Source organism: Eschscholzia californica, unplaced genomic scaffold, assembly GCF_041429995.1.
Source record: "Eschscholzia californica isolate CP2 unplaced genomic scaffold, dmEscCali1.0.p SCAF_5, whole genome shotgun sequence".
NCBI classification, from domain to species: Eukaryota; Viridiplantae; Streptophyta; class Magnoliopsida; order Ranunculales; family Papaveraceae; genus Eschscholzia; species Eschscholzia californica.
In genome coordinates, this window is record NW_028238472.1 from 49,341,784 (window position 1) to 49,361,592 (window position 19,809).

General features: G+C 35.0%; 1 protein-coding gene across 3 annotated transcripts; it reads right to left on the bottom strand.

Annotated features, from left to right (window-relative positions):
- Positions 1-5,274: 5,274 nt before the first annotated feature.
- On the bottom strand, positions 5,275-10,377 carry LOC147540118 (beta-fructofuranosidase, soluble isoenzyme I-like). 3 transcript variants are annotated; one of them, XM_086639162.1, is made up of 7 exons: positions 9,793-10,377; positions 9,602-9,662; positions 7,218-8,074; positions 6,686-6,847; positions 6,350-6,585; positions 6,041-6,128; positions 5,275-5,644 (listed from the first exon to the last, which is right to left on the bottom strand). In XM_086639162.1, exons 2-7 carry the CDS (start codon positions 9,654-9,656, stop codon positions 5,447-5,449), a joined length of 1,596 nt encoding a protein of 531 aa, XP_086495288.1. In that variant the 5' UTR covers positions 9,657-9,662; positions 9,793-10,377; the 3' UTR covers positions 5,275-5,446. The 3 variants fall into 3 exon arrangements, with proteins under 3 accessions (XP_086495288.1, XP_086495286.1, XP_086495287.1); XM_086639160.1 differs by having other exon boundaries at positions 9,654-9,662; positions 9,793-10,347; XM_086639161.1 differs by lacking the exon at positions 9,602-9,662 and having other exon boundaries at positions 9,793-10,347.
- Positions 10,378-19,809: the final 9,432 nt, after the last annotated feature.

The following is a 19,809-nucleotide window of genomic DNA, read 5'->3' on the forward strand; positions in this document are numbered from 1 at the left end:
AAATGGAATCCTCACACGAATATTGGCGAAGGTTCCACCAAAGAATCCTCGAGTACATCAGGATGAGAGTTTTATTACATAGATTTGTGAGAGTTGCATTTCTAATCGTCGCCTGCAAATTCAAGAAGAGTAACCCAAACAATAATACCATAAATAGTTGAATCAACAACACTAAGCTTAAATAAAAAATAAATATTAACGAAAGTTTTCTTATACAAAGATCTATATACGAAATAAGGGGAGAAATGTGAAAGAATTTGGTGGAGCGTGCAAGAATGAGTTGATTGATGTAAAAGGGATTTTAAATTTTTTTTTTTCAATATATCTCAATATCTATATCTGTATAGTTTGTTAAGAAAGATAGATCACAAAATTGAGCAGAAATTGATGGTCAAGACTCAAGATGCAAGATTATGACTTATTGCTAGCCCCGAAACTCGGTTTTAAATTATAGTCTCAACTAATACTAATATATTATTACGAGATATAAGAGAGGAAGAAGATATAATACAGACGACCGGAGGTCCAGAGGAAGAGAAAATATAATGAAGAGGCAGTTTCTGAAAGTTGGAGTATAAAATTTGGCCGGCCGACGACCCTTGCCGGAGAAGATGATGATGTGGCGTGATAGGTGACTTGGCAGAGAGAGGAAATGAGATGGAGGACAGAGAGTAACAGAAAGTTAAAGATAACGGAAAAAGAGGGTTATACGGGAATTATTGTTAAAGTAGGGGGCCAGTCAGGAAGCTGGTCACAAAGTTGGGGGCCATTTGGGAAATAACCCATAAAAAATTACCTGGATTTAGCAGATAAGGTGCTGGATTTATCACAATCTATTTCCAGTAATGATAAAAGAGACAGCCAATAGCCAGACTTTCCTCAACGTTCTAATGACCCTTTCATGAGGAATGTTATCGTGTTTCTCAACTAACGGCGCACCTGACTTTCATACCGTTGAGATTAATTTTTAACCGTTGATTCAAATTTAGAATGACGTGTTAATTTTTGATAGACGTGGGAATTAATTTGTTCTATAATTTGTAAGGGCCATGTGCCGGATGCGGAAGTTTGGTCACTTTGTCGGGCCCTCTTAATAAATTTGTTTTAGGTAGGGGCCCCTAGTAATTTAGTCTTTACAACTTGATAGGAGAGGAGGGCAGTTGATTGTTTTGTTTGCCTACCTGTAAAACATTATCATAAACTCATGCATAGTGGCCCAATGCTTCTCTTTTTAATTGTTCCATTTCGTGAACATATATAGTTGTGGTTGTACATAACGTGTAGAACTAAAAAAGTTATTTCAGTTCGATATACAAGAATATTATATGTTGCATTTTGTTTTTCGTGTATTACATATAATTACAATCTTTAAAGAGAGAATATGGATAGGGATAAGCAAGGACATCCCAAACTCTATAGGCGAAGCCGCGAAGGTCGTCTCTAAGGTCATGCTAGCGAAGTTTCGCGTCATACTCTCTCGAGCCTAAGGGACAGGGAGAGGAATTAATTTTAGCACCGATATGAGCTTGAATAATTTGATAAGAAAAGTTAGAGTGTAATATCTAAACCGCTATTTTCCCAAGTTGAAATCAATTGTTAACCAAGAAAATGAAAAAGTCTATCAAGAAAAAGAAAAGAATTGACGGAGAACTGATGATCGTTAATTTCGTTTAAGTGTAGAGTAAGTTCTGACTTGCAGCATTTTCTAGCATTGTTTATACTTAATTCGCGATTAGAAAAAAAAAAAGATAGCAAATTGACCCACTTCATGGGGTTTGGGATTCCTCTCGAGGAGGTTAGCATTTGTTTTGTAATGCTATTATTAATGTATCCCCATACAGCTAACACCATTATAGAATGTCATCTAGATCTCAATACCTCTACTCTCTATCTCTAAACAGTATAAAACCTAGTTGCACAACAGAATAGAAATTGGACAATGGGAGAGAAAGAAAATGTGATATTAGGGGGACTAAATGAGAGAGGAAATGCAAGAAAATGTGATCTTTTTTTTTCTGTTGCAAAGAAAATGTGATCTTAGGGGACTATAACAATGAGGCAAACCTAAAATAATTCTAATTCCCCTTTAGGGATCCCCCCAAGTCCCAACTTCTACGTACTCTCAACAAAAAAAAAAAAAAAAAAAGTCCCGACATCTCCTTACAATAGTCAAACCAAGAATATCAAGTTAAAATGCTTAGCCATTATGAAAATTGAAAATGCTAGTTGGGGGGGGGGGGGGGGGGGGGGGGGGGGGGAGGGGAGTACAGTCAACCATAGGCGGAAGGCTGATGTGATTGGCACTCACTCCGCATACCATTTTTCTCTCTATATATGATCCGTCTAATGGGTGTTGTGCGCACACCACATCAGCCTTTGGCATGTCATCGACACCTTTCTGAGGCCAAGTAACACTTCTCTTATAAGTTTTGGGCTCTTTGTGCTAGGACATCCTATACTGGCACATATCTTGCACCCTCCACTGCACCATTCTAGTGTTTGATCCTCAATTTAACACCGTTTCTTTTTTAATTCCATGCCACCTTCTTTCTTTACTAGTCCAATCTACTTACTCATGTAAGAGGTCCGACGTTCAAAAGTTTGGATGTTAAAATGTGCTTTCAAGTAGAAACCTTCCGCACTCACATATTGTTCTCCATAAAAATTCAGTCCTAATTCAATTTCAAGTTTCCGGACTTCTATTTTTTTATTTATTGATGATTTTTATAAAAAAAATCGAGATAACTCAGTTGAACATGAAATCTACATTTTTCAATTTAATTTTAAGAAAATGTATTTTTAAAACATTCTAACACATCTAATACCATAGTAAATTCAAGGTAGTTGCACGAAAATATAAACAATAAAATGTAGCATAACATGAGTCAACATGCATACAATAACTTATGCATGTAAAATGGACAGACACCCTATTCATTAGGATGGTATAACAATTATTTTTTGTTAGGGGAGTACTCACTTTTACAAGTATGAAAGCCAACACAAACTGCAGTCTTCCCAAATTATGTAGTTTTGTTAAGCTTTACTTCCATGATATTGACCATTTTGTTGTTTTAAGTGAAAAAACAGATCTTGTTTAAGAAAATATTTTGGAGAATAAGAAAGTTAAGATATAAATGAAAGAAACTTTACAAAGAGAGAAAAGACAGATAAGATAAAGTGTGCGGAAGTTGGTTCTTAGATAAGAAGTTAGCTATACCAACCAGAATATATTTGGCGTGAAAATGGAGAAGTTTTGGAATTGTCTGGTTAAAAATAATAATTTGATCAACTTTCACACTTCATACACAAATGGTATTCCCATTAACTTTTATAACATAAGGAACTACTTTCCGTCTTTTTAATTCATTTTTCGTCCAAAGAAACTACTACCTTATTATTGTTCCCTTCATTTAAATATTATTCCTACTTTATTCACTATTTTCCCATTCTTAGGATAAGTTTGTTTCAATTTCTATTCTACAATCTTTTTTTTTTGTTGAACTTTCTATTCTACAATCCTAACAATAAAAATTCTAGTATATTATACTTAAATTATGCTTTGCTTGAATTATTTTCTTAAAGAAAACTAATTGCTCTTCCATTTTTAACTTCTATGGGCCCGTTTGTAGTAGGGGATTGGTGGAGCCCTACCAAATATAAGTAATTCGACGTGCTTATTCAGAATGGAATCTTAATCTTGAGCAACAATTTCGCACATGGAGAGGTGAGTTATATAATCGGAAATAAAATGTTAATAATAATCCGATAATCTATATTTGAATACATTTTTTTATTGCAACTATATTTGAATACCTTTTTTTTTTAGCTATTATGAAACTTTGAAAGAGAAGACTTCATTAAACGTTTTGGGTAGGATAAACAGCCATTGATTATGGAGAGATTAAAGAGCTAGATTAGGACAGAAATCAAGGAGTAATTCCCTCCAATTTGTCTCACTCTTAATGGGAATTTGTTTCTTCTAAAGTCAAAGTCAACGTCATTTTTCAATTATTTCAAAGATTATGTACACCAACTTTGTGAAGAATATTAAAGATATGAGCCTCAACTTCATTAGTTTGGGATTAAGTATTATATATTGAGTTCGAATTAATTTTTTGTAGATTTCCACAAATATGTTGAATGCTCTCGTATACGAACCTGGGTGGAGGGGCACTTCCGATGCACCCACATTATTGTGTTTGGGTAGCCTTGGCCACTCCTTCAATACCGACCAATTTCGAATCTTTTTCCTACTAATTTTAAGGGTTAATATATAGTGTTTCTCTATCTTTAAATCCTAACTCTTTTCGTCCTGTTTTTCTTCATTTTTAAGCACAAGTATCCTAACTCTTTTGAAAACTTTCAACAAAGAAAAAAAAAAGTTGAGTTTGAGAAAGAACTCCAGATGTGGAAAGTTGTTCACCGAATATATTCTTATAAGTATTTATAGGAGTATAGTTTAGATAAGCATTGAGGTAAACACTAATGCTAGGGAACAAAAAACACAAGACAGATTTTGAGCAAGAATTCTACGTGGCTTGTGGTGATTCCTTCTGTGAAATGTGGAAAACACGAATCACCACGAATCAAATTAGACTTCTTCCCTAAAAAAACATATTTTCAACCAGAAAAGAAAAAAAAAAGTTAGAGCCCACGTTACCAAATAGGTTATTGTTCAAACAAAGATTCAACAAAATCTCCTTTACTAGGTATCCTAGCTTTCAGTTCCGCAAAAAAAAAGGTACCCTAGCTTTTGAAATAGCTTGAATAATGTCTCGTTTAATCTCTCTATACAAATCTCTCTGATGATAAAATAATGAAGTTTCGTGACGAGGTAATGAAATCCGAAGGACTTCTGTGTTTGAATTCTAAAGATGGATTTTCACTTTTCAAATTAGCTTGTGCCGAAAGAAGCGAAGATCTTGATCGTATTGTTATTGCTGTTTCTAAGTTAGGATATAATTGTGTAACTGAGTGAGTTGGGTAAGACCCGTTTGTGTTACCCCCTATTACTAATATTAAGAACCTAAATGTCATTTATTTGGTCATAGGGGGCAGTAGTTTATCATGCTGAATGGTATAAAAAGTATTACCTATTTAGCCTAAAACCTAGGGTCCATTATGTAGTAGTAACATGGTCTTTAAGGATTGAGGTTTGTAAAATTGGGGGTGAACATAAAATCTATTGAAGTAATATTATACTAGTTAAAATAAAATAAGGGAATTCTAAAGGCGCTCCAAGAATCTAGAAAAAAATGAAACAACTCAAAGGAGCACATAAAGCATTGTTTTCTCTCTTATTCACTGATAGAAAAATAATACATTCAAGATCAAGATCTTACATATAGATAGTAGATCAAAATCATGACATGAGATCAATAGGGAACACTGATATTTCACTGAAAAAGAATTTATTTGGAAGTACAATTTTGAATTATGGATATTATTGATCATAGAATGGGCGAATAAATGCAGAATTCATTTCCCATACGTTGAGTGAAGTAAGAGTAACACTGCCTCCTGTTGCATTGTTGAAGAGGAAGAGGCGCGCAGCACCATCAATAGCTTTTGTCGGATAAACCCTAGAGGTTATACATGTTCTTCCGCGTTGAGCAAAGGATTCAACAATAGAGTGATCAACCTGCAAGAAAAGGATAAACTCGCACAATTATGCTTATTACACTTAAAAGTAAAGCACATGAAATAATCTCAAATAATCTCCTCTCTCACATATCAATGTTAAGTTCGATATATTATTGGGTAGAGGCTTGTTATTTTTTTTTTGACTACGTCACTGTCTTCGGGTGTTTTTAGGCCTTCTTCACGCAGAAACAATGTCACGAAAGGGTGCTTTTATCTAGACTTATAGACATATCACATGTCCATCACTCAACCAATGTGGGACTATCCAGAGAGAAATGGAGACTGATCGCTCCAAAATGTCGTTTTGGTAAAATATTACTGAGTTGACTTTGACTAAAAAATTTTGTCGATAAGACAACTTTAGGTGTGCTATTAGATGAAACCATCAACTTACCAATATTCTCAAAGATAACTTTTCGCCGCTAAGTACAGGAACTATGCTTCCGTAAACTGGTTTAACAAGGTCATTGGCTTTAGAAGACCTGCATGAACAAAAAACAACATAAAAAAAATCCTGTAAGATCTAGTAAATTAACTTCGAGGTTCTGATGTGACAACAACAAAACATCAGTAAATGAGGTCATTAGACATAAGGATTCTTCACCTATACTAGAATTTTTTCCGGTACTTTGTTGTCATATCAGAATCTCGTGTTGACGATTATTTATTTATTTTTTGTAAAAAAAATAAAATAAAATCATACCTTGATTCATCAGCACAAAAGAAGGTTTTGAGATTTCCATCTATTCCTTTGGCAATGTAAAAATAAACAGCTGTTTGTTCAGAAAGACTTTCATCAGCAAGAACCAACAACCCAAATGGACCCAATTTGCCTCTTGCAGCCGCACCACCACTTGTACTGCAGTTATACACTACATCAGCTTCAATCAACCCATTCAAAGCTTCCTCATTGATCTCAAATTCTGCAGTTATATCTAACTGCATTTCAAACAATATCAAAGTTAAGATGGTTCATTCAATGGTCTAGATTGGTTTAATCTAGAAACGTGCATCACGAGGACAGAGATCAAGAGGCAACCTGAGCAGCAGAACCGATTTTAATGGGTAGAACCGATCCAGCTTCGATATCTATATTTTCTAAAGTTTGTTTGGATGTTCTTAAACTCTCAACTTCTTCAACTGGCCATTGGAGCAAATTTGTCTTGGTTTTACTATCAAACACCACCACCCTTGGAATGCCCTGTGGGGTGTGAAAATCACCAACAATTAATTCATTCACATATTCAATATTTACTTACACATTGACATTGTGGAATTTGTGACAGTCCTAATGATTTCGAGTATAGATAATCTAGTAGTTCGTTTGTCACATCAATTTTGATTCATATTTATGTCTTTGGCATAGTGCTCATAATGGGTTGCTCCGACCATGCCTAAATATCATGATTCGCCCTTCAAAAGAAAAAGAGCACATTTGTGTTGTCACATATTCAAATTTACAGGCAAACAACAAATCTGACTTCTCATGTGAGCGGTCTGTATATACAGAATTTTCCGAAAAATTATTAAAAAGTAGAAGAATCAATCGCAATAAAAGTAAGTAATAGTACCTGAACGGATGCCCATCCCTTCTTTATATCAGCATTAACACTGTCAGTTTCACCAATCCAACTCCACAATATTCTCCTCTTTGTGCTTTGATCATAAAATGATTTTGAAGCATAATACTTCCCATAGTCGTACCTCAATCCTATTCCAACATCTAATTCTGGATCATCTGGTGTCCAAGTATTAGCCACTAGATCATAAGTTCCCAAGGCATAATAGTCCTTCCTTGTATCATCCATACTAGCTTTCAGAACATGCTTGACCCCAGGCCCATTAACCGACGTGTCAAGCCCGTTATCCACTGTCGTCGATACTGGGTAAAAGTCAATGCATTCCCACATTCCGGTACCTGGAACTTCATGTAGAAAGTTATCTAATAATGTGTAGTTAAGAAAGTTTGTAGTTTCATATACAAGAGTTGTTCCGGTTGTGCCGACTTTGGTGCCGATTGTAAGCCGCCACTTGGAATCTGGCCCGTACCATGCTGTTGTCGGATCACGAAAGTCTTTGAGCCCAATACCGGGCGGTGGGTATAGGACCGGGTTACCGGAGTATTTGACCCAATCAATGAGAAGTGGGTCGGAGAGATTTGCAGGAAATGCAACATTTTGGACTTGGACTTGGTCTTTTGTTGAGCCAGTATAGATCATGACTATTGAACCATCAGGTAAAAGAGTGGCTGAGCCGGTCCAAGCACCATTGATGTCGTACCACTGATCGCGAACCATGGCGATAGGGAGGTATAACCAGTGGATTAGGTCCTTTGATACAGCATGACCCCAGACAATGTTGCCCCAAATTGCCCCGTCTGGATTGTACTGGTAGAAGAGATGGTACCACCCTTTATAGAACAATGGACCTGCAACAATTTATTTGTTATTTCAAAGAAATCCAAGCCCGAACCCAAACCTAAACTCAATCCCAAGCCCAATCCCACACCTAAGTCGAAGAGAAAACTATGAAAAGGAAGAAAGGAAATCTCATATCCACACACCATTTTTGCTATATGCTGGCACATCTAGGATCTTTGTCCGAGTCAAATGAGATGTATGTGCATATGAAATTTCCTAAGGAAGAATTAGTTACGGAAAAGAAAAATATATACACACATACCATTTTTGTTATATGTACACACATCTAGGGTTTATTTTGGTCCAAGTAAAGGGAGATGTATGTGCATATAATTATATCGGTATGTTCGTATGTATAAGCTTTCCCTCATAGAAATAATCGGATGTGAAATTAAATAATTGTTGTTTGTATATAGGCACCCCCTTCACGCGTTTGCTTAGAAGTTCATGCACCCTAACTTGTCAAGTTAGATTAGCCTCGGGCCAGCTGAGTGAAATTGGATAAACCTCACCCAAGTCGAAGGCACTCAGGGTGCCTTTGGCCCCAAGTGAAAAATCGTTTGTCGGGATGCCTATGGGATTAAGTTTTCGGAAAAGTGCCTAAGCCGAGCACAACCCAGTACTACTCTATGGTGCATAGAGCAAAATTGTCCAGTCCGGCCCACCCGATCCCCTCCCTTATTGGGTCCCATTGATTTGATTGGACATTTTGGAACATTTACTACCATAGTAGGGCCCAGTGGCTCATCCAACTGAATAATATGGTTGAGTCTTAAAATCTATTTTACCTCACAAATGACGTCAATAACAAAAAGTAGTTGCCGTAGAACGACCTAACTGTCTTTGAGGAGACTTTGGAATTTCAACTTTTGATTTAATTACCAACAATGCCACTGGACAATTTTAGAACCTATTGAATTCTCACATCTTTAATAAGGTTGGTTAGGTTTGACTATCACAAATTCACAATGCTCACGTCTCTACATCTATTAGACCCCAATGCTCAAAATGACAAGATCCAACCGGTTATCTATCAATAGGTTGTTACGTTATACTAGATTTAAAACGGAGTCATTGAGTGGCTGAGTTTGGATCTCAAACAAATTTATACAGGACCACATAATTAAATTCAATCATTCGAATTGATTCTGAGTAAGACTCTTAATTAAAAGTTGATATAACATTTTTCTAAATATACATTCTTATCAACTATTTTTTATATTTTCGATGGTTTTAAATTGGAAAATACTAAATGAATTATCAATGCAGTAAGTAAAGTAGTTGTATCACTTGTGCCACCAGAAAATTACTAAATATGTTTCATACCATGTGTTATTCGAAGTTTTTTTTTAAGAAGTTGATGCAGGGTAAATTCTTACTAAAACTCTAGGTGTTTTTTTTTTACAGTAAATCTGAAGTATCTCATCTTAAATAAATGTATTCATAATCAATCGAAATGAACTATTAAGACGAATCAGCTATTTGATTTTGACAAAAACAAACATTTTAAAATTTAACTCAGAGTCAACTCAAACCTCCCAATCCCCCAATGAAGAAAGCAGAAACTAGAAATTGTAAATTACTCACCATCAGGATCTGAAGCAGTAATGAACCACATCCATGAGCAACCCCAATATAAAAGAACCAAATCGAAGGGTAAGAGATTGTCGAATCAGTATAAGAAACATAAACTCATAAACACAAAATCAATGAAAAAAATACTGACCGTTCATATAATTTTTTTGAGGTTGGAAATGATAACCAGTTCTTTGCCAAGATAACATAACATTTGTCCATGGATATGTTGATTCACCACCGGAATTCAATCCGGATGACTTTGCCGATACTCCTAATTCTTCCGGAGTCAAACTCTTCAAAGATGATGATGGAATAAGAAGTGAATTTGAAGCTTCTTCAATTTTGATGGGGGATTGATTATCATTATTATCTGGTTTTTGTTGACCGATTAAGACAATCAATAAAGATAGGAATAAGATTGATGAGAAGATAACAAGAAAACCCTTAATGGGTCTTCTTTGATTGGTTTGAATTTGATGAATATGACCAGTTTGATCTTGTGGAAGAGGAGAATAAGAAGATGGGTATGTATCATCAACCTCTGTAAAAGACCTTAATGCGTCAATGTCAATATCCATAGTTATCTGATCTCTCTCTCTTCCCTGCTAGTATGTTCTCTGTTCTGTGTCAGAGAGAGAGATGAGATGATTGGCTTGCTATCCTATTGTTTTGGGGAACTCTAGAGAGAGAAAGAAAGTGAGTTGGTGTGAAATTAATGAGATATACATTCAATAATTTTATGGCAGAGATGATAAGGCTTAATTTTTTTTCCTTTTTAATAATGAAAATAATTAACTTTGTCAATTAATTAGAAAAATCTACGTGATGTTTTTGTCATTAATAGCAAGTATAAGAGGATAAATTCAATTATCCATTATTGAGGGGGTAAAATCAATTATGAGTTAGTGACGAGGGTAAGTTCAAAAAATCCAATTGTTTTTTGGGATTAAATTGTTGATTTGTAGAGTACTAGGGCATATCCCGTTCCCTAAGACACGGACACTTATATCAATCAAATGTTGTGAAATTTATTGTTATATTTTATTAAGAGAGAGATATTTTTATTAGTTATTATTTTTTTGTTTCTTTTCTCTTAAATTAGTTATTATTTTATTGAGAGAGAGAGAGATTTTAATTTCTTTTTTTAAACCCTTGAAATTTATTTTGTTTCTTTTTTTCTTAAATTAGTTATTTTATTTCTAAGAAGGAAAAGATTATTGTTTTTTAAATAGGTAACTTTATTTCTACGAATGACTATATTTTAAATTTTGAGAAGGATTATTGTTTTTTAAATAGGTAACTTTATTTTCTACGAGATATACCAACAAATCTAAATGGTCTTTCAACAAAAAAAAAATCTAAATGGTAGATTTTATCTGAAATCAAGATGGACCACCACATGATCTATCATGATGTTTATGATAGTCCCCAAAGCACATGGGCACGGACACTTGTATGATTGTATCAATCAAATGTTACGAAATTTATTGTTATATTTTATCGAGAGAGAGAGATTTTTATTAGTTATTATTTTTTTTGTAATATTTTTTTGTTTCTTTTCTCTTAAATTAGTTAGTATTATTTATTGATAGAGAGAGAGAGATTTTAATTTCTTTTTTTAACCCTTAAAATTTATTTTGTTTCTTTTTTTCTTAAATTAGTTATTTTATTTCTAAGAAGGAAACGATTATTGTTTTTAAATAGGTAACTTTATTTCTACGAAGGACTATATTTTAAATACGAATGACTATATTTTAAATTTTGAGAAGGACTTCTAAACAATATCCTTTATTAAAAAATGATGATTGTCCTAGTCATCGTTTTCCCTTCTGTTTTATTATATAGGCTAGGGTATATCCCGTGCCCTAGGGCACGGACACTTGTATCGATCAAATGTTACAAAATTTATTGTTATATTTTTTTGAGGGAGAGATTTTTATTAGTTATTATTTTTTTGTTTCTTTTCTCTTAAATCAATTATTATTTTATTCAGAGAGAGAGAGAGAGAGATTTTAATTTCTTTTTTTAACCCTTGAAATTTATTTTGTTCCTTTTTTTCTTAAATTATTTAATTTGTTCCTTTTTTTTCTTAAATTATTTATTTTATTTCTAAGAAGGAAAAGATTATTGTTTTTTAAAAAGGTAACTTTATTTCTACGAACGACTATATTTTAAATTTTGAGAAGGGCTTCTAGACAATATCCTTTATTAAAAAAGGATGTTTGTTCCAGTTATTGTTTTCCCTTCTGTTTTATTATATAGATAATTTATTTTCTTTCTTTTTTTCTTAAATTATTTATTTTATTTCTAAGAGGAAAAGATTATTGTTTTTTTAAATAGGGAACTTTATTTCTACGAAGGACTATATTTTAAATTTTGAGAAGGGCCTCTAGACAATATCCTTTATTAAAAAAGGATGTTTGTCCCAGTCATCGTTTTCCCTTCTGTTTTATATAATAGATAGATTATGCATTGTGGTGTTTTATCCGACTATTTGTTTTAGTGACATTCATTGTAGTAAGTTCTCCATCGGAGTCGTCAAGAAGCCATTGATTCCTTACAACAAAAAAAAAAGAAACCAATGATTAGGAAGGCTATATTGTCAGTAATACTATTAAGAGGGGTTGGGCAAAAGGCCCAAAATCAGCCCAACAATATGTATCAGGCCCACTGCAGATAAAGAATGAGGGGCAGGTCCAAAAAAGTCAGGCTAGGGGTGGAATTTCCGAAACACCCTTCTTCTTTTTGAAATTTACGAAACGACCATCAAAAAATTCCCGGGAAACTCGAAAATTTCTGACAAATAATCTGACACGCCTCCCATCAGACTGTGTACTTTCCATAAATTCACAAAATTGCCACCGAAAAATTCCCGGGAAATGCGAATTTTTTTGAAAAATAGTCTGACGCACCTGACATTAAACCTTGTACTTTCCACGAATTTACAGAATTGCCATTACAAAATTTACCAACTTGCCATTTTCGTTCTTTTTTCCAGATTTATTTCTTATTTCTTTTTTATTTTCTCCCACACATATTTCTCTCTCCAATCTCAACAAATTTCGTTCTTTTTTTCCAGATTTATTTCTGATCTCTTTCCAATCTCAACAAATTTCTTCATTTTTGGTAGTATTTCATTGATTTGTATAAAGAAATTTTCTTGTGTACCGGGAACTATTTAGGGTACTGGTCATTTTTTAGATATGTACTACACATTTTTGTACTGGGAATTTTCTTGTGTACTGGGAATTGTACAAGCCATTTGGTTATGTACTAGAAATTTTTGTAGTGGGAATTTTCTTGTGTACCGGGAATTGTTCTGTGTACTCGCCATTTGGTTATGTACTAGACATTTTTGTACTGGGGAATTTTCTTGTGCACCGGGAATTGTTCTATGTACTGGCCATTTGGTTTAGTACTGGACACTTTTGAACTGAGAATTTTCTCCTGTACCGGAAATGGTTCTGTGCACTGGACATTTGGTTATGTACTTTGATGTTTTTAGAGATGAAGAAGATAAAATATGAAACAAATAAGAGTGATGAAGAAGAAAAATAAGAACATAAAACTTTTAGAGAGAGAAAGACAAAAAACTTTAATGTTTTTAGAGATTGAAAGAGATGAAGAAGATAAAATGTGAAACAAAATAAGAATGATGAATACCCAAAAATGAGAACATAAAACTTTTAGAGAGAGTAAGAACAGAAAATTGATGTTTTTAGAGATTGAAAGAGATGAAGAAAATAAAATGTGAAACAAAAAAGAATGATGAACATCCAAAAATAAGAAAATAAAACTTTTAGAGAGAGAGAAAGAAAAGAAAATTTATGTTTTTAGAGATTGAAAGAGATGAAGAAGATAAAATGTGAAAAACAAAATAAGAAGGAGTTAAAACAAAATATAATGGGAGGGATCCAAAAAAATTGGCTGAAATTTCGTTAAAAAATGGCGCCATTTTTGAATTTTCAGAAAATCTGAATGTTTCTCTGACATGACGTCATGTACGGGGAATTAATTGCTTCGCTGTCGTCCGTCAGATTGTCAGAAAACACAGAACTTTCCCGTGGAGGGGTAAAAGAGGGATAAATAAAATAAAAACCAGAAAACTGTGAGCTGTCCTGACAATTTGGACTGGGTTCTAATTTTCTTTTTAGGCTGGGGGTAATGCTTATTTACCCTCCATTTTTTGGACCTCTCACTCAAAAATCCTACTATTAATAGTGAAAGATACCAAAATTATCTAAGGTTGGCATTAGAGCCCATGATACTTCTAGCCGAATAAGTACAGGAGTTAGTCAATATATGAGAGGGAGGCCGTGAGGCACCATATGAGTTTATAAGTGCAGGAAAAGTCGTACTTTTAATCTAGTTTTTGGATTTAAAGAGGTCTAAAACCTCCCAACTATAGATCCTTATGGTACCCTTTGAGTCTAACTAAATTCCATTCTTTCATACTTTTAGGGTCACCCAACTATAGATCCTTATATAAGATTCTTTTTTCTTTTACTAAATAATAAAATTTAACTACATGACCTTGAGGTTTATGAGGAAAATGTCACACCACTACAACAATTGATGGTGGACAACTTTTTATTATGTTTCTTGATAACTTGACTAACATAAATTTTAATCAAAATCATTATTTCTTTTTTGTGTATGTACACTTCTCCTTTCTAGTTTTTGTACTTCGCCCCCTTATATATTTATAACAATTTTATTTTTTTTTTGAAATAAGCTTTCAATAATATAGAATAAGGTTTCTTACAAAGGATGTACCCGACTAGGACCAAACAGGAAAAGAAACCAAATGCTAGAGTTATCTGAAAGGACAGAAGAAACTAACTTCCGTCAAAAAGGCTAAATTGCCAACTGAGCCAGTTTATGTGCCTCAACGTTAAAATTACGGGGGCAAAACTGAATTTTCACACGAGCTTGAGAAACCCTAGTATTTAGGGTCCTTATCTCACCCAACATTTTCCACGGGATTTCGAGCGAGTTGTCTGAAAGGAGATCAACCATGATCTTCGAATCACCTTCAATGATATATGATCCCTCACCCAGCTCTTCCATTAAATCCAACCCCAGACTGAAGCTCATCATCTCACTGTGGAGAGCTGAAGTCGCCGGAAATCTAAGTGATTTTGTTCCTAAGACCCGACCGTCACTATCCCTCGCAATAGCTCCTGCCGCCGCCGATGGAAGTTTGTAGGCTCCGTCTACATTGATTTTAACTACCGATCGAGGAGGAGGCATCCAAAGATCGTCCTGCATGTGAACTAAATCCATTGATGAAGGGAGATTGGAAGGGTTAGTATTTACCTCTTGTTTGATCGTCCACCAGCATCGCATTAGATCAGGAGATTTCGAGCTGAAGGTCAATTCATTGCGAACTTTCCACCATCCCCAAAGCAGATGAGTATATAGCAACCAATCTATAGATCTACTTCCTTCATTACTTAAAATCTTATTCAAGTTAAAGATCGGATCTTCCGAAAGAGCTAGTAGTTTATTATTGTTAGTAATCATGATCAGTTCTTTGAATTTGGGGCAAGATCCGAAAAGGTGCCTGATAGTTTCCATTTCATTCAAGTTACAAAGCTTACAAATAGGAATAACAGTAGGATTATACTTACCAATGTTATCTAAAGTTGCAATCCCATTATGTATAAGCTTCCATATAAACTGTTGGATCCTAGGGTTCATGGTCGAGTTTTTCCAGAGTTTAGACCAAGGAAAATCGTGAATACCATTCGAAAGATTTGGTCTAGGCCTAAGCTGTTGATAGCATGATTTACTAGTGAATCGACCATGGTCTGTGGGGGTCCAAATTAGTTTATCTTGATTAGATAAATGATCAATATAGACAGATGCTATAGCTTCAATTGAGTTTTGCTCAAAATATGTATGCAGAATATTATAGTCCCAATCAGTATTGTCTGTGTTTCTAAGATGTCTAACCTTATATATATTGCTTGGGAGGTTCTGAATAGTACTAGGGATTTTATTAGGCATATTTAATAGCCATGGGTCCGAAACAATATTAACTGTGTTACCATCACCTATAGACCAAATAATATGGTCCCACATAAAATCTCTAGTATGAAGAATTGCTTTCCAAAAGGAAGTAGAATGGTTAGGAATATCCACAGTCCAAAAGTTACCTGACTTTATGTATTTAGACTGAAGTAGTTGTACCCACTTTTGAGTTGGGTCCGAGAGGATTCTCCATGTCATCTTTGCTAACAGGGAATCATTTACTTCTTCAAGAGAACGAATCCCTAAACCACCATTCTTCTTAGGAGAACAAATAGTCTGCCAGTTGATAAAATGTAGCTTCTTTTCTGAAGTTGAGTGGCCCCACCAGAAGCATCTCTCTACTTGTTCAAGTCTCTGAATTATAGTTTTTGGTACTTTTTGGTAGCTGAATGAGTATGTACCATATGCTCCCAGAATTGATTTTATTAAAACTGTCTTGCCTGCTTGAGATATTAGTTTTGACTTCCAATTTGATAGAGTATTCTTGAACTTATCCGTTAACCAGGAGTAACTATCTATTCTGTTCCCAGGTTTCAGGAGAAAGGAACCCAAATACTTTGCCTGATTAGTCATGATAGGAGCTTGAAGGGAGCTAATAAACTGAGATCGAACTATTTGAGGAACCCTTTTGCCAAAGTAAATGGAAGATTTGTTAAAATTAACTCGCTGACCAGAAAAGTTGGAGTAGGTGTCAAGGATCTCCATAATGATGTGAAGCTGTGTGGTATTAGCCCTCCCAAAAAGGATGAGATCATCCGCAAATAGTAGGTGAGATATAGAGGGGCTATTCTTATTAATCTTGTAACCACTGTATAAACTGTTAGCTTCATAATAAGAAATGAGAAGGGAGAGTGACTGAGATACTAGGAGGAACAAGTAGGGTGACAAAGGACAACCCTGCCTGATTCCCCTAGAAGCAACTATACTCCCATGAAGTGAGCCATTAATCTGAATGGAAAACTGAGGAGTTGAAATGCACGACAAAATGAGACGAAGAAAGTTACCTGAAAGACCAACAGCCCGAAGGACTTGGTGCAAGAAGTCCCAATTGACCCTGTCATAGGCCTTGGCCATATCAATCTTGAGTGAGAACCCACCATTTCGAGCCTTAGAATTATGCATTGAGTGAATGATTTCCTGGGACATTACAATATTGTCCATAATTTGTCTAGATGGGACAAAGGCATTCTGTGTCCACATGATGCATTGGTCCAAAAAGGGGCTGATCCTGTTCGCCACTATTTTCGTGATGAATTTATATATTGAGTTGCATAGTGAGATCGGCCTGAAATCCGTGGCCATACTCGGTTGTCTGATTTTGGGAATGAGTGCAATAGTGGTAGTGTTTATAGCCGGATCTATCTGTCCCGAAGAAAATACATCCTGAATATACGAAACAAGGTCCGGTCCTATAACGTCCCAACAATGTTGATAAAAGTGAACCGGTAAACCATCTGGACCAGGACTCTTGATAGATCCCATTTTCATTACTACTTCCTTAATTTCCTCATAATCAGGCACCCTTGAGATGTAGCCCATTTCAGTGTCCGGGATCACATGATATGCATTTAAAATCTCAATTGGAGCTTGGGTCACTGACTCTGCTTGAAACAAATTCTGAAAAAAAGAAATCAATTCATTAGTTATTTCTTGCTCATTAATTGAAACATTACCATTAGATAATTTTAGCTGGATGATTCTATTTTTTACTCGACGGTTTGACATCGATCTATGAAACGCCTTTGTATTCCTATCACCATTGTGGGTCCAATGTTGTTTAGACCTTTGTTCTAGTTTTGTCCGATGGACATCCTCCAAAAAAAGTAGTTGTTCTTGAAGCTCACTTTCTATAGCCAGGGAGTCGTCTGTAGGAGGAAAGGACTGTATGTCAAGTAAACGCTTCCGAATTATGTTCAGTCTATTAGAGAGGACTCCAAAAGCCTTTTTACTCCAATTAGTAAGACCACTCTTAACTAGGCAGACTCTTTCATGAAAAGGGCCAGTAGTTTCCTCCCAATTATGCTTCAAAGTATCCAAAAACTGATCATGCTTAGTCCAAAAGGTTTCATATCTAGAAATAGTATTCAGAATTTTACCTTCGACATGAAATTTAAGTAATATGGGGGCATGGTCGCTATTGTATCTAGGGAGGTGAAAGAGGCCTGAGAACGGATGGTCTAAAAGCCAGGAATGGGAACAAAGGGTCCTGTCTAAACGCTCTCGCGTTAAATGAAAAGAAGATCTACCATTGGTCCAGGTGAACGCCGGGCCATTAAACCCAATATCTATAAGGCCCGATTGAGTCACAAAGTCCTTGAAAGTCTGAGTAAAAGGAGTATTCGAACTCCCACCCCATTTTTCCGAGGGATAAATGATATTATTAAGGTCTCCAATACAGCATACAGGATTATGATTATTAATAATTAGGGGCAATAGATCGTCCCAAAAGGTACGACGATCAGTCACTCTAGGAGGACCGTAGATACATAGTAGATCCCATGTAGGGGAGTTTTGAAAATTAGAGATAGTAATATGAATAAGATTATTAGAGGTAAAATTAACATTTACAGACATATCATCACTCCAATATAAGAGAAGACCTCCACTACGTCCACTAGAAAAAACAGGAAGAAAATTAGTAAGACCAAAGTTAGCAAGAAGAGGGATATTACTAGAAGAGGAAATGCGAGTCTCAGATAAAAAAACCAAAGAGGGACGGATAGACCTAAGGAACTGGTATAATGTATTCTTTGTCGGGGTGTTCCCTAATCCCCGACAATTCCAAGCAAAACAACTCATGATGTTTTCGGCATTACGGGTGCCGTGGCCCTTTCAGTGGATAAGTCAGGAATACTTAATCTTGATGTTCTTTTTAAATTTCGCTTGATACGATCCGGCATCATCGGGTTATGGTGTTCAACATTATCCTTAGGAGAATCGTCAATATTAGCTTCAATCTCGGCGGAATAGGAGGTCCCTGTATTGATCCCTTTTACCATTCCTTCGTTTGTGATAACCTTTGACCTCTTAGTTTGATTAAGATGGTCAAGGAGGTCTCCAAACGAGTCTGTAATAGGGGTTACATTAGGTGTGTCTTCACGTATAGGGAGGACTCCTTTTCCTTTATGATCTACTCCAACGGTGGAGGAAATTGTATTGAACGATTCCAATGCTTTACCTGGACCCCTGGAAGAAAATGGAACTCGAAACAAGTCAGAATACTTTGGCTGAATAGCCTTTTGAACCAAGGAACGCTGCTCGTCACTTAGATTCCATTTTAACAAATCATTAAAACGAAGTACAATAGGACAGAACTTCATCGAGTGTCCCACTTTCCCACAGGAAACACAAAAACGGGGTAGGCGTTCAAAACGAAGTACAACATTATAACAATTTTATTGCTTTCACTATTAAAATCCAAATTCATACTAAAGTAAGTAAATTATGGTCTGCATTCTGCAATGAGAAATTAGTGATCATTGGTACCATTTATGATAATTTGGTTTAGATTCGAAATTAAACCTTTTAGAGTCAAACCTTTTTTAAAGTTTAGTTGTAGCTTATGTTGTTTCATGTTCTCCCTAAGATTATTCTTTCATTTAATTGCTCTAAAATTCTATATTTCATGTTTTTACCTTTTGTCTTTTTTTTTTTTTTGTTGAAAGTTCTTTACCTTTTGTTTTAGTATAGAGCTATTTATTCTAAAAAATGTTTAAATTACTCTGAAATATTTTATTGTTTGACTAAACTAGGTCAGGCGATCTTAAACAGGATAAGGGATCCCACGCCGGTGGATTTTATTTTTAATAAATTAGAATATATGTGCCACTAGTCTACTCTTTTTATTTTTATATCTCTATACAATATACATTCAAGATAGTATTTCTATTTTCTCATTATGTATCTTGTTTTTCTTTTATACTTTTGACTTTTTCCCTACATTTTTGCTCGTGTTATCCGCATTTTCACTCGCGAGTCTCATTTAAGTATGCCAACCCAAAAGGTCCCAAACTTGTGTAATTTTGAACTTGAGTTTGCTTAATTTTGTTCTTATAAATATTTCTTAGGGCAATAAGATGGACTTAGTCACTTGTCCTAATTTTAAATCGCATAATTATATATTTCAGAC

Bases quoted from the DNA above. Each gene is read 5' to 3' on its own strand.
- LOC147540118 (XM_086639160.1), bottom strand. From the start codon at position 10,222: ATGGATATTGACATTGACGCATTAAGGTCTTTTACAGAGGTTGATGAT. The intron at 6,129-6,349 runs GTATGATTTTAT...TTGTTCATGCAG, and splicing joins TTTTGTGCTGATGAATCAAG to GTCTTCTAAAGCCAATGACC. The intron at 5,645-6,040 runs GTAAGTTGATGG...CTTTTCTTGCAG, and splicing joins AGTTATCTTTGAGAATATTG to GTTGATCACTCTATTGTTGA.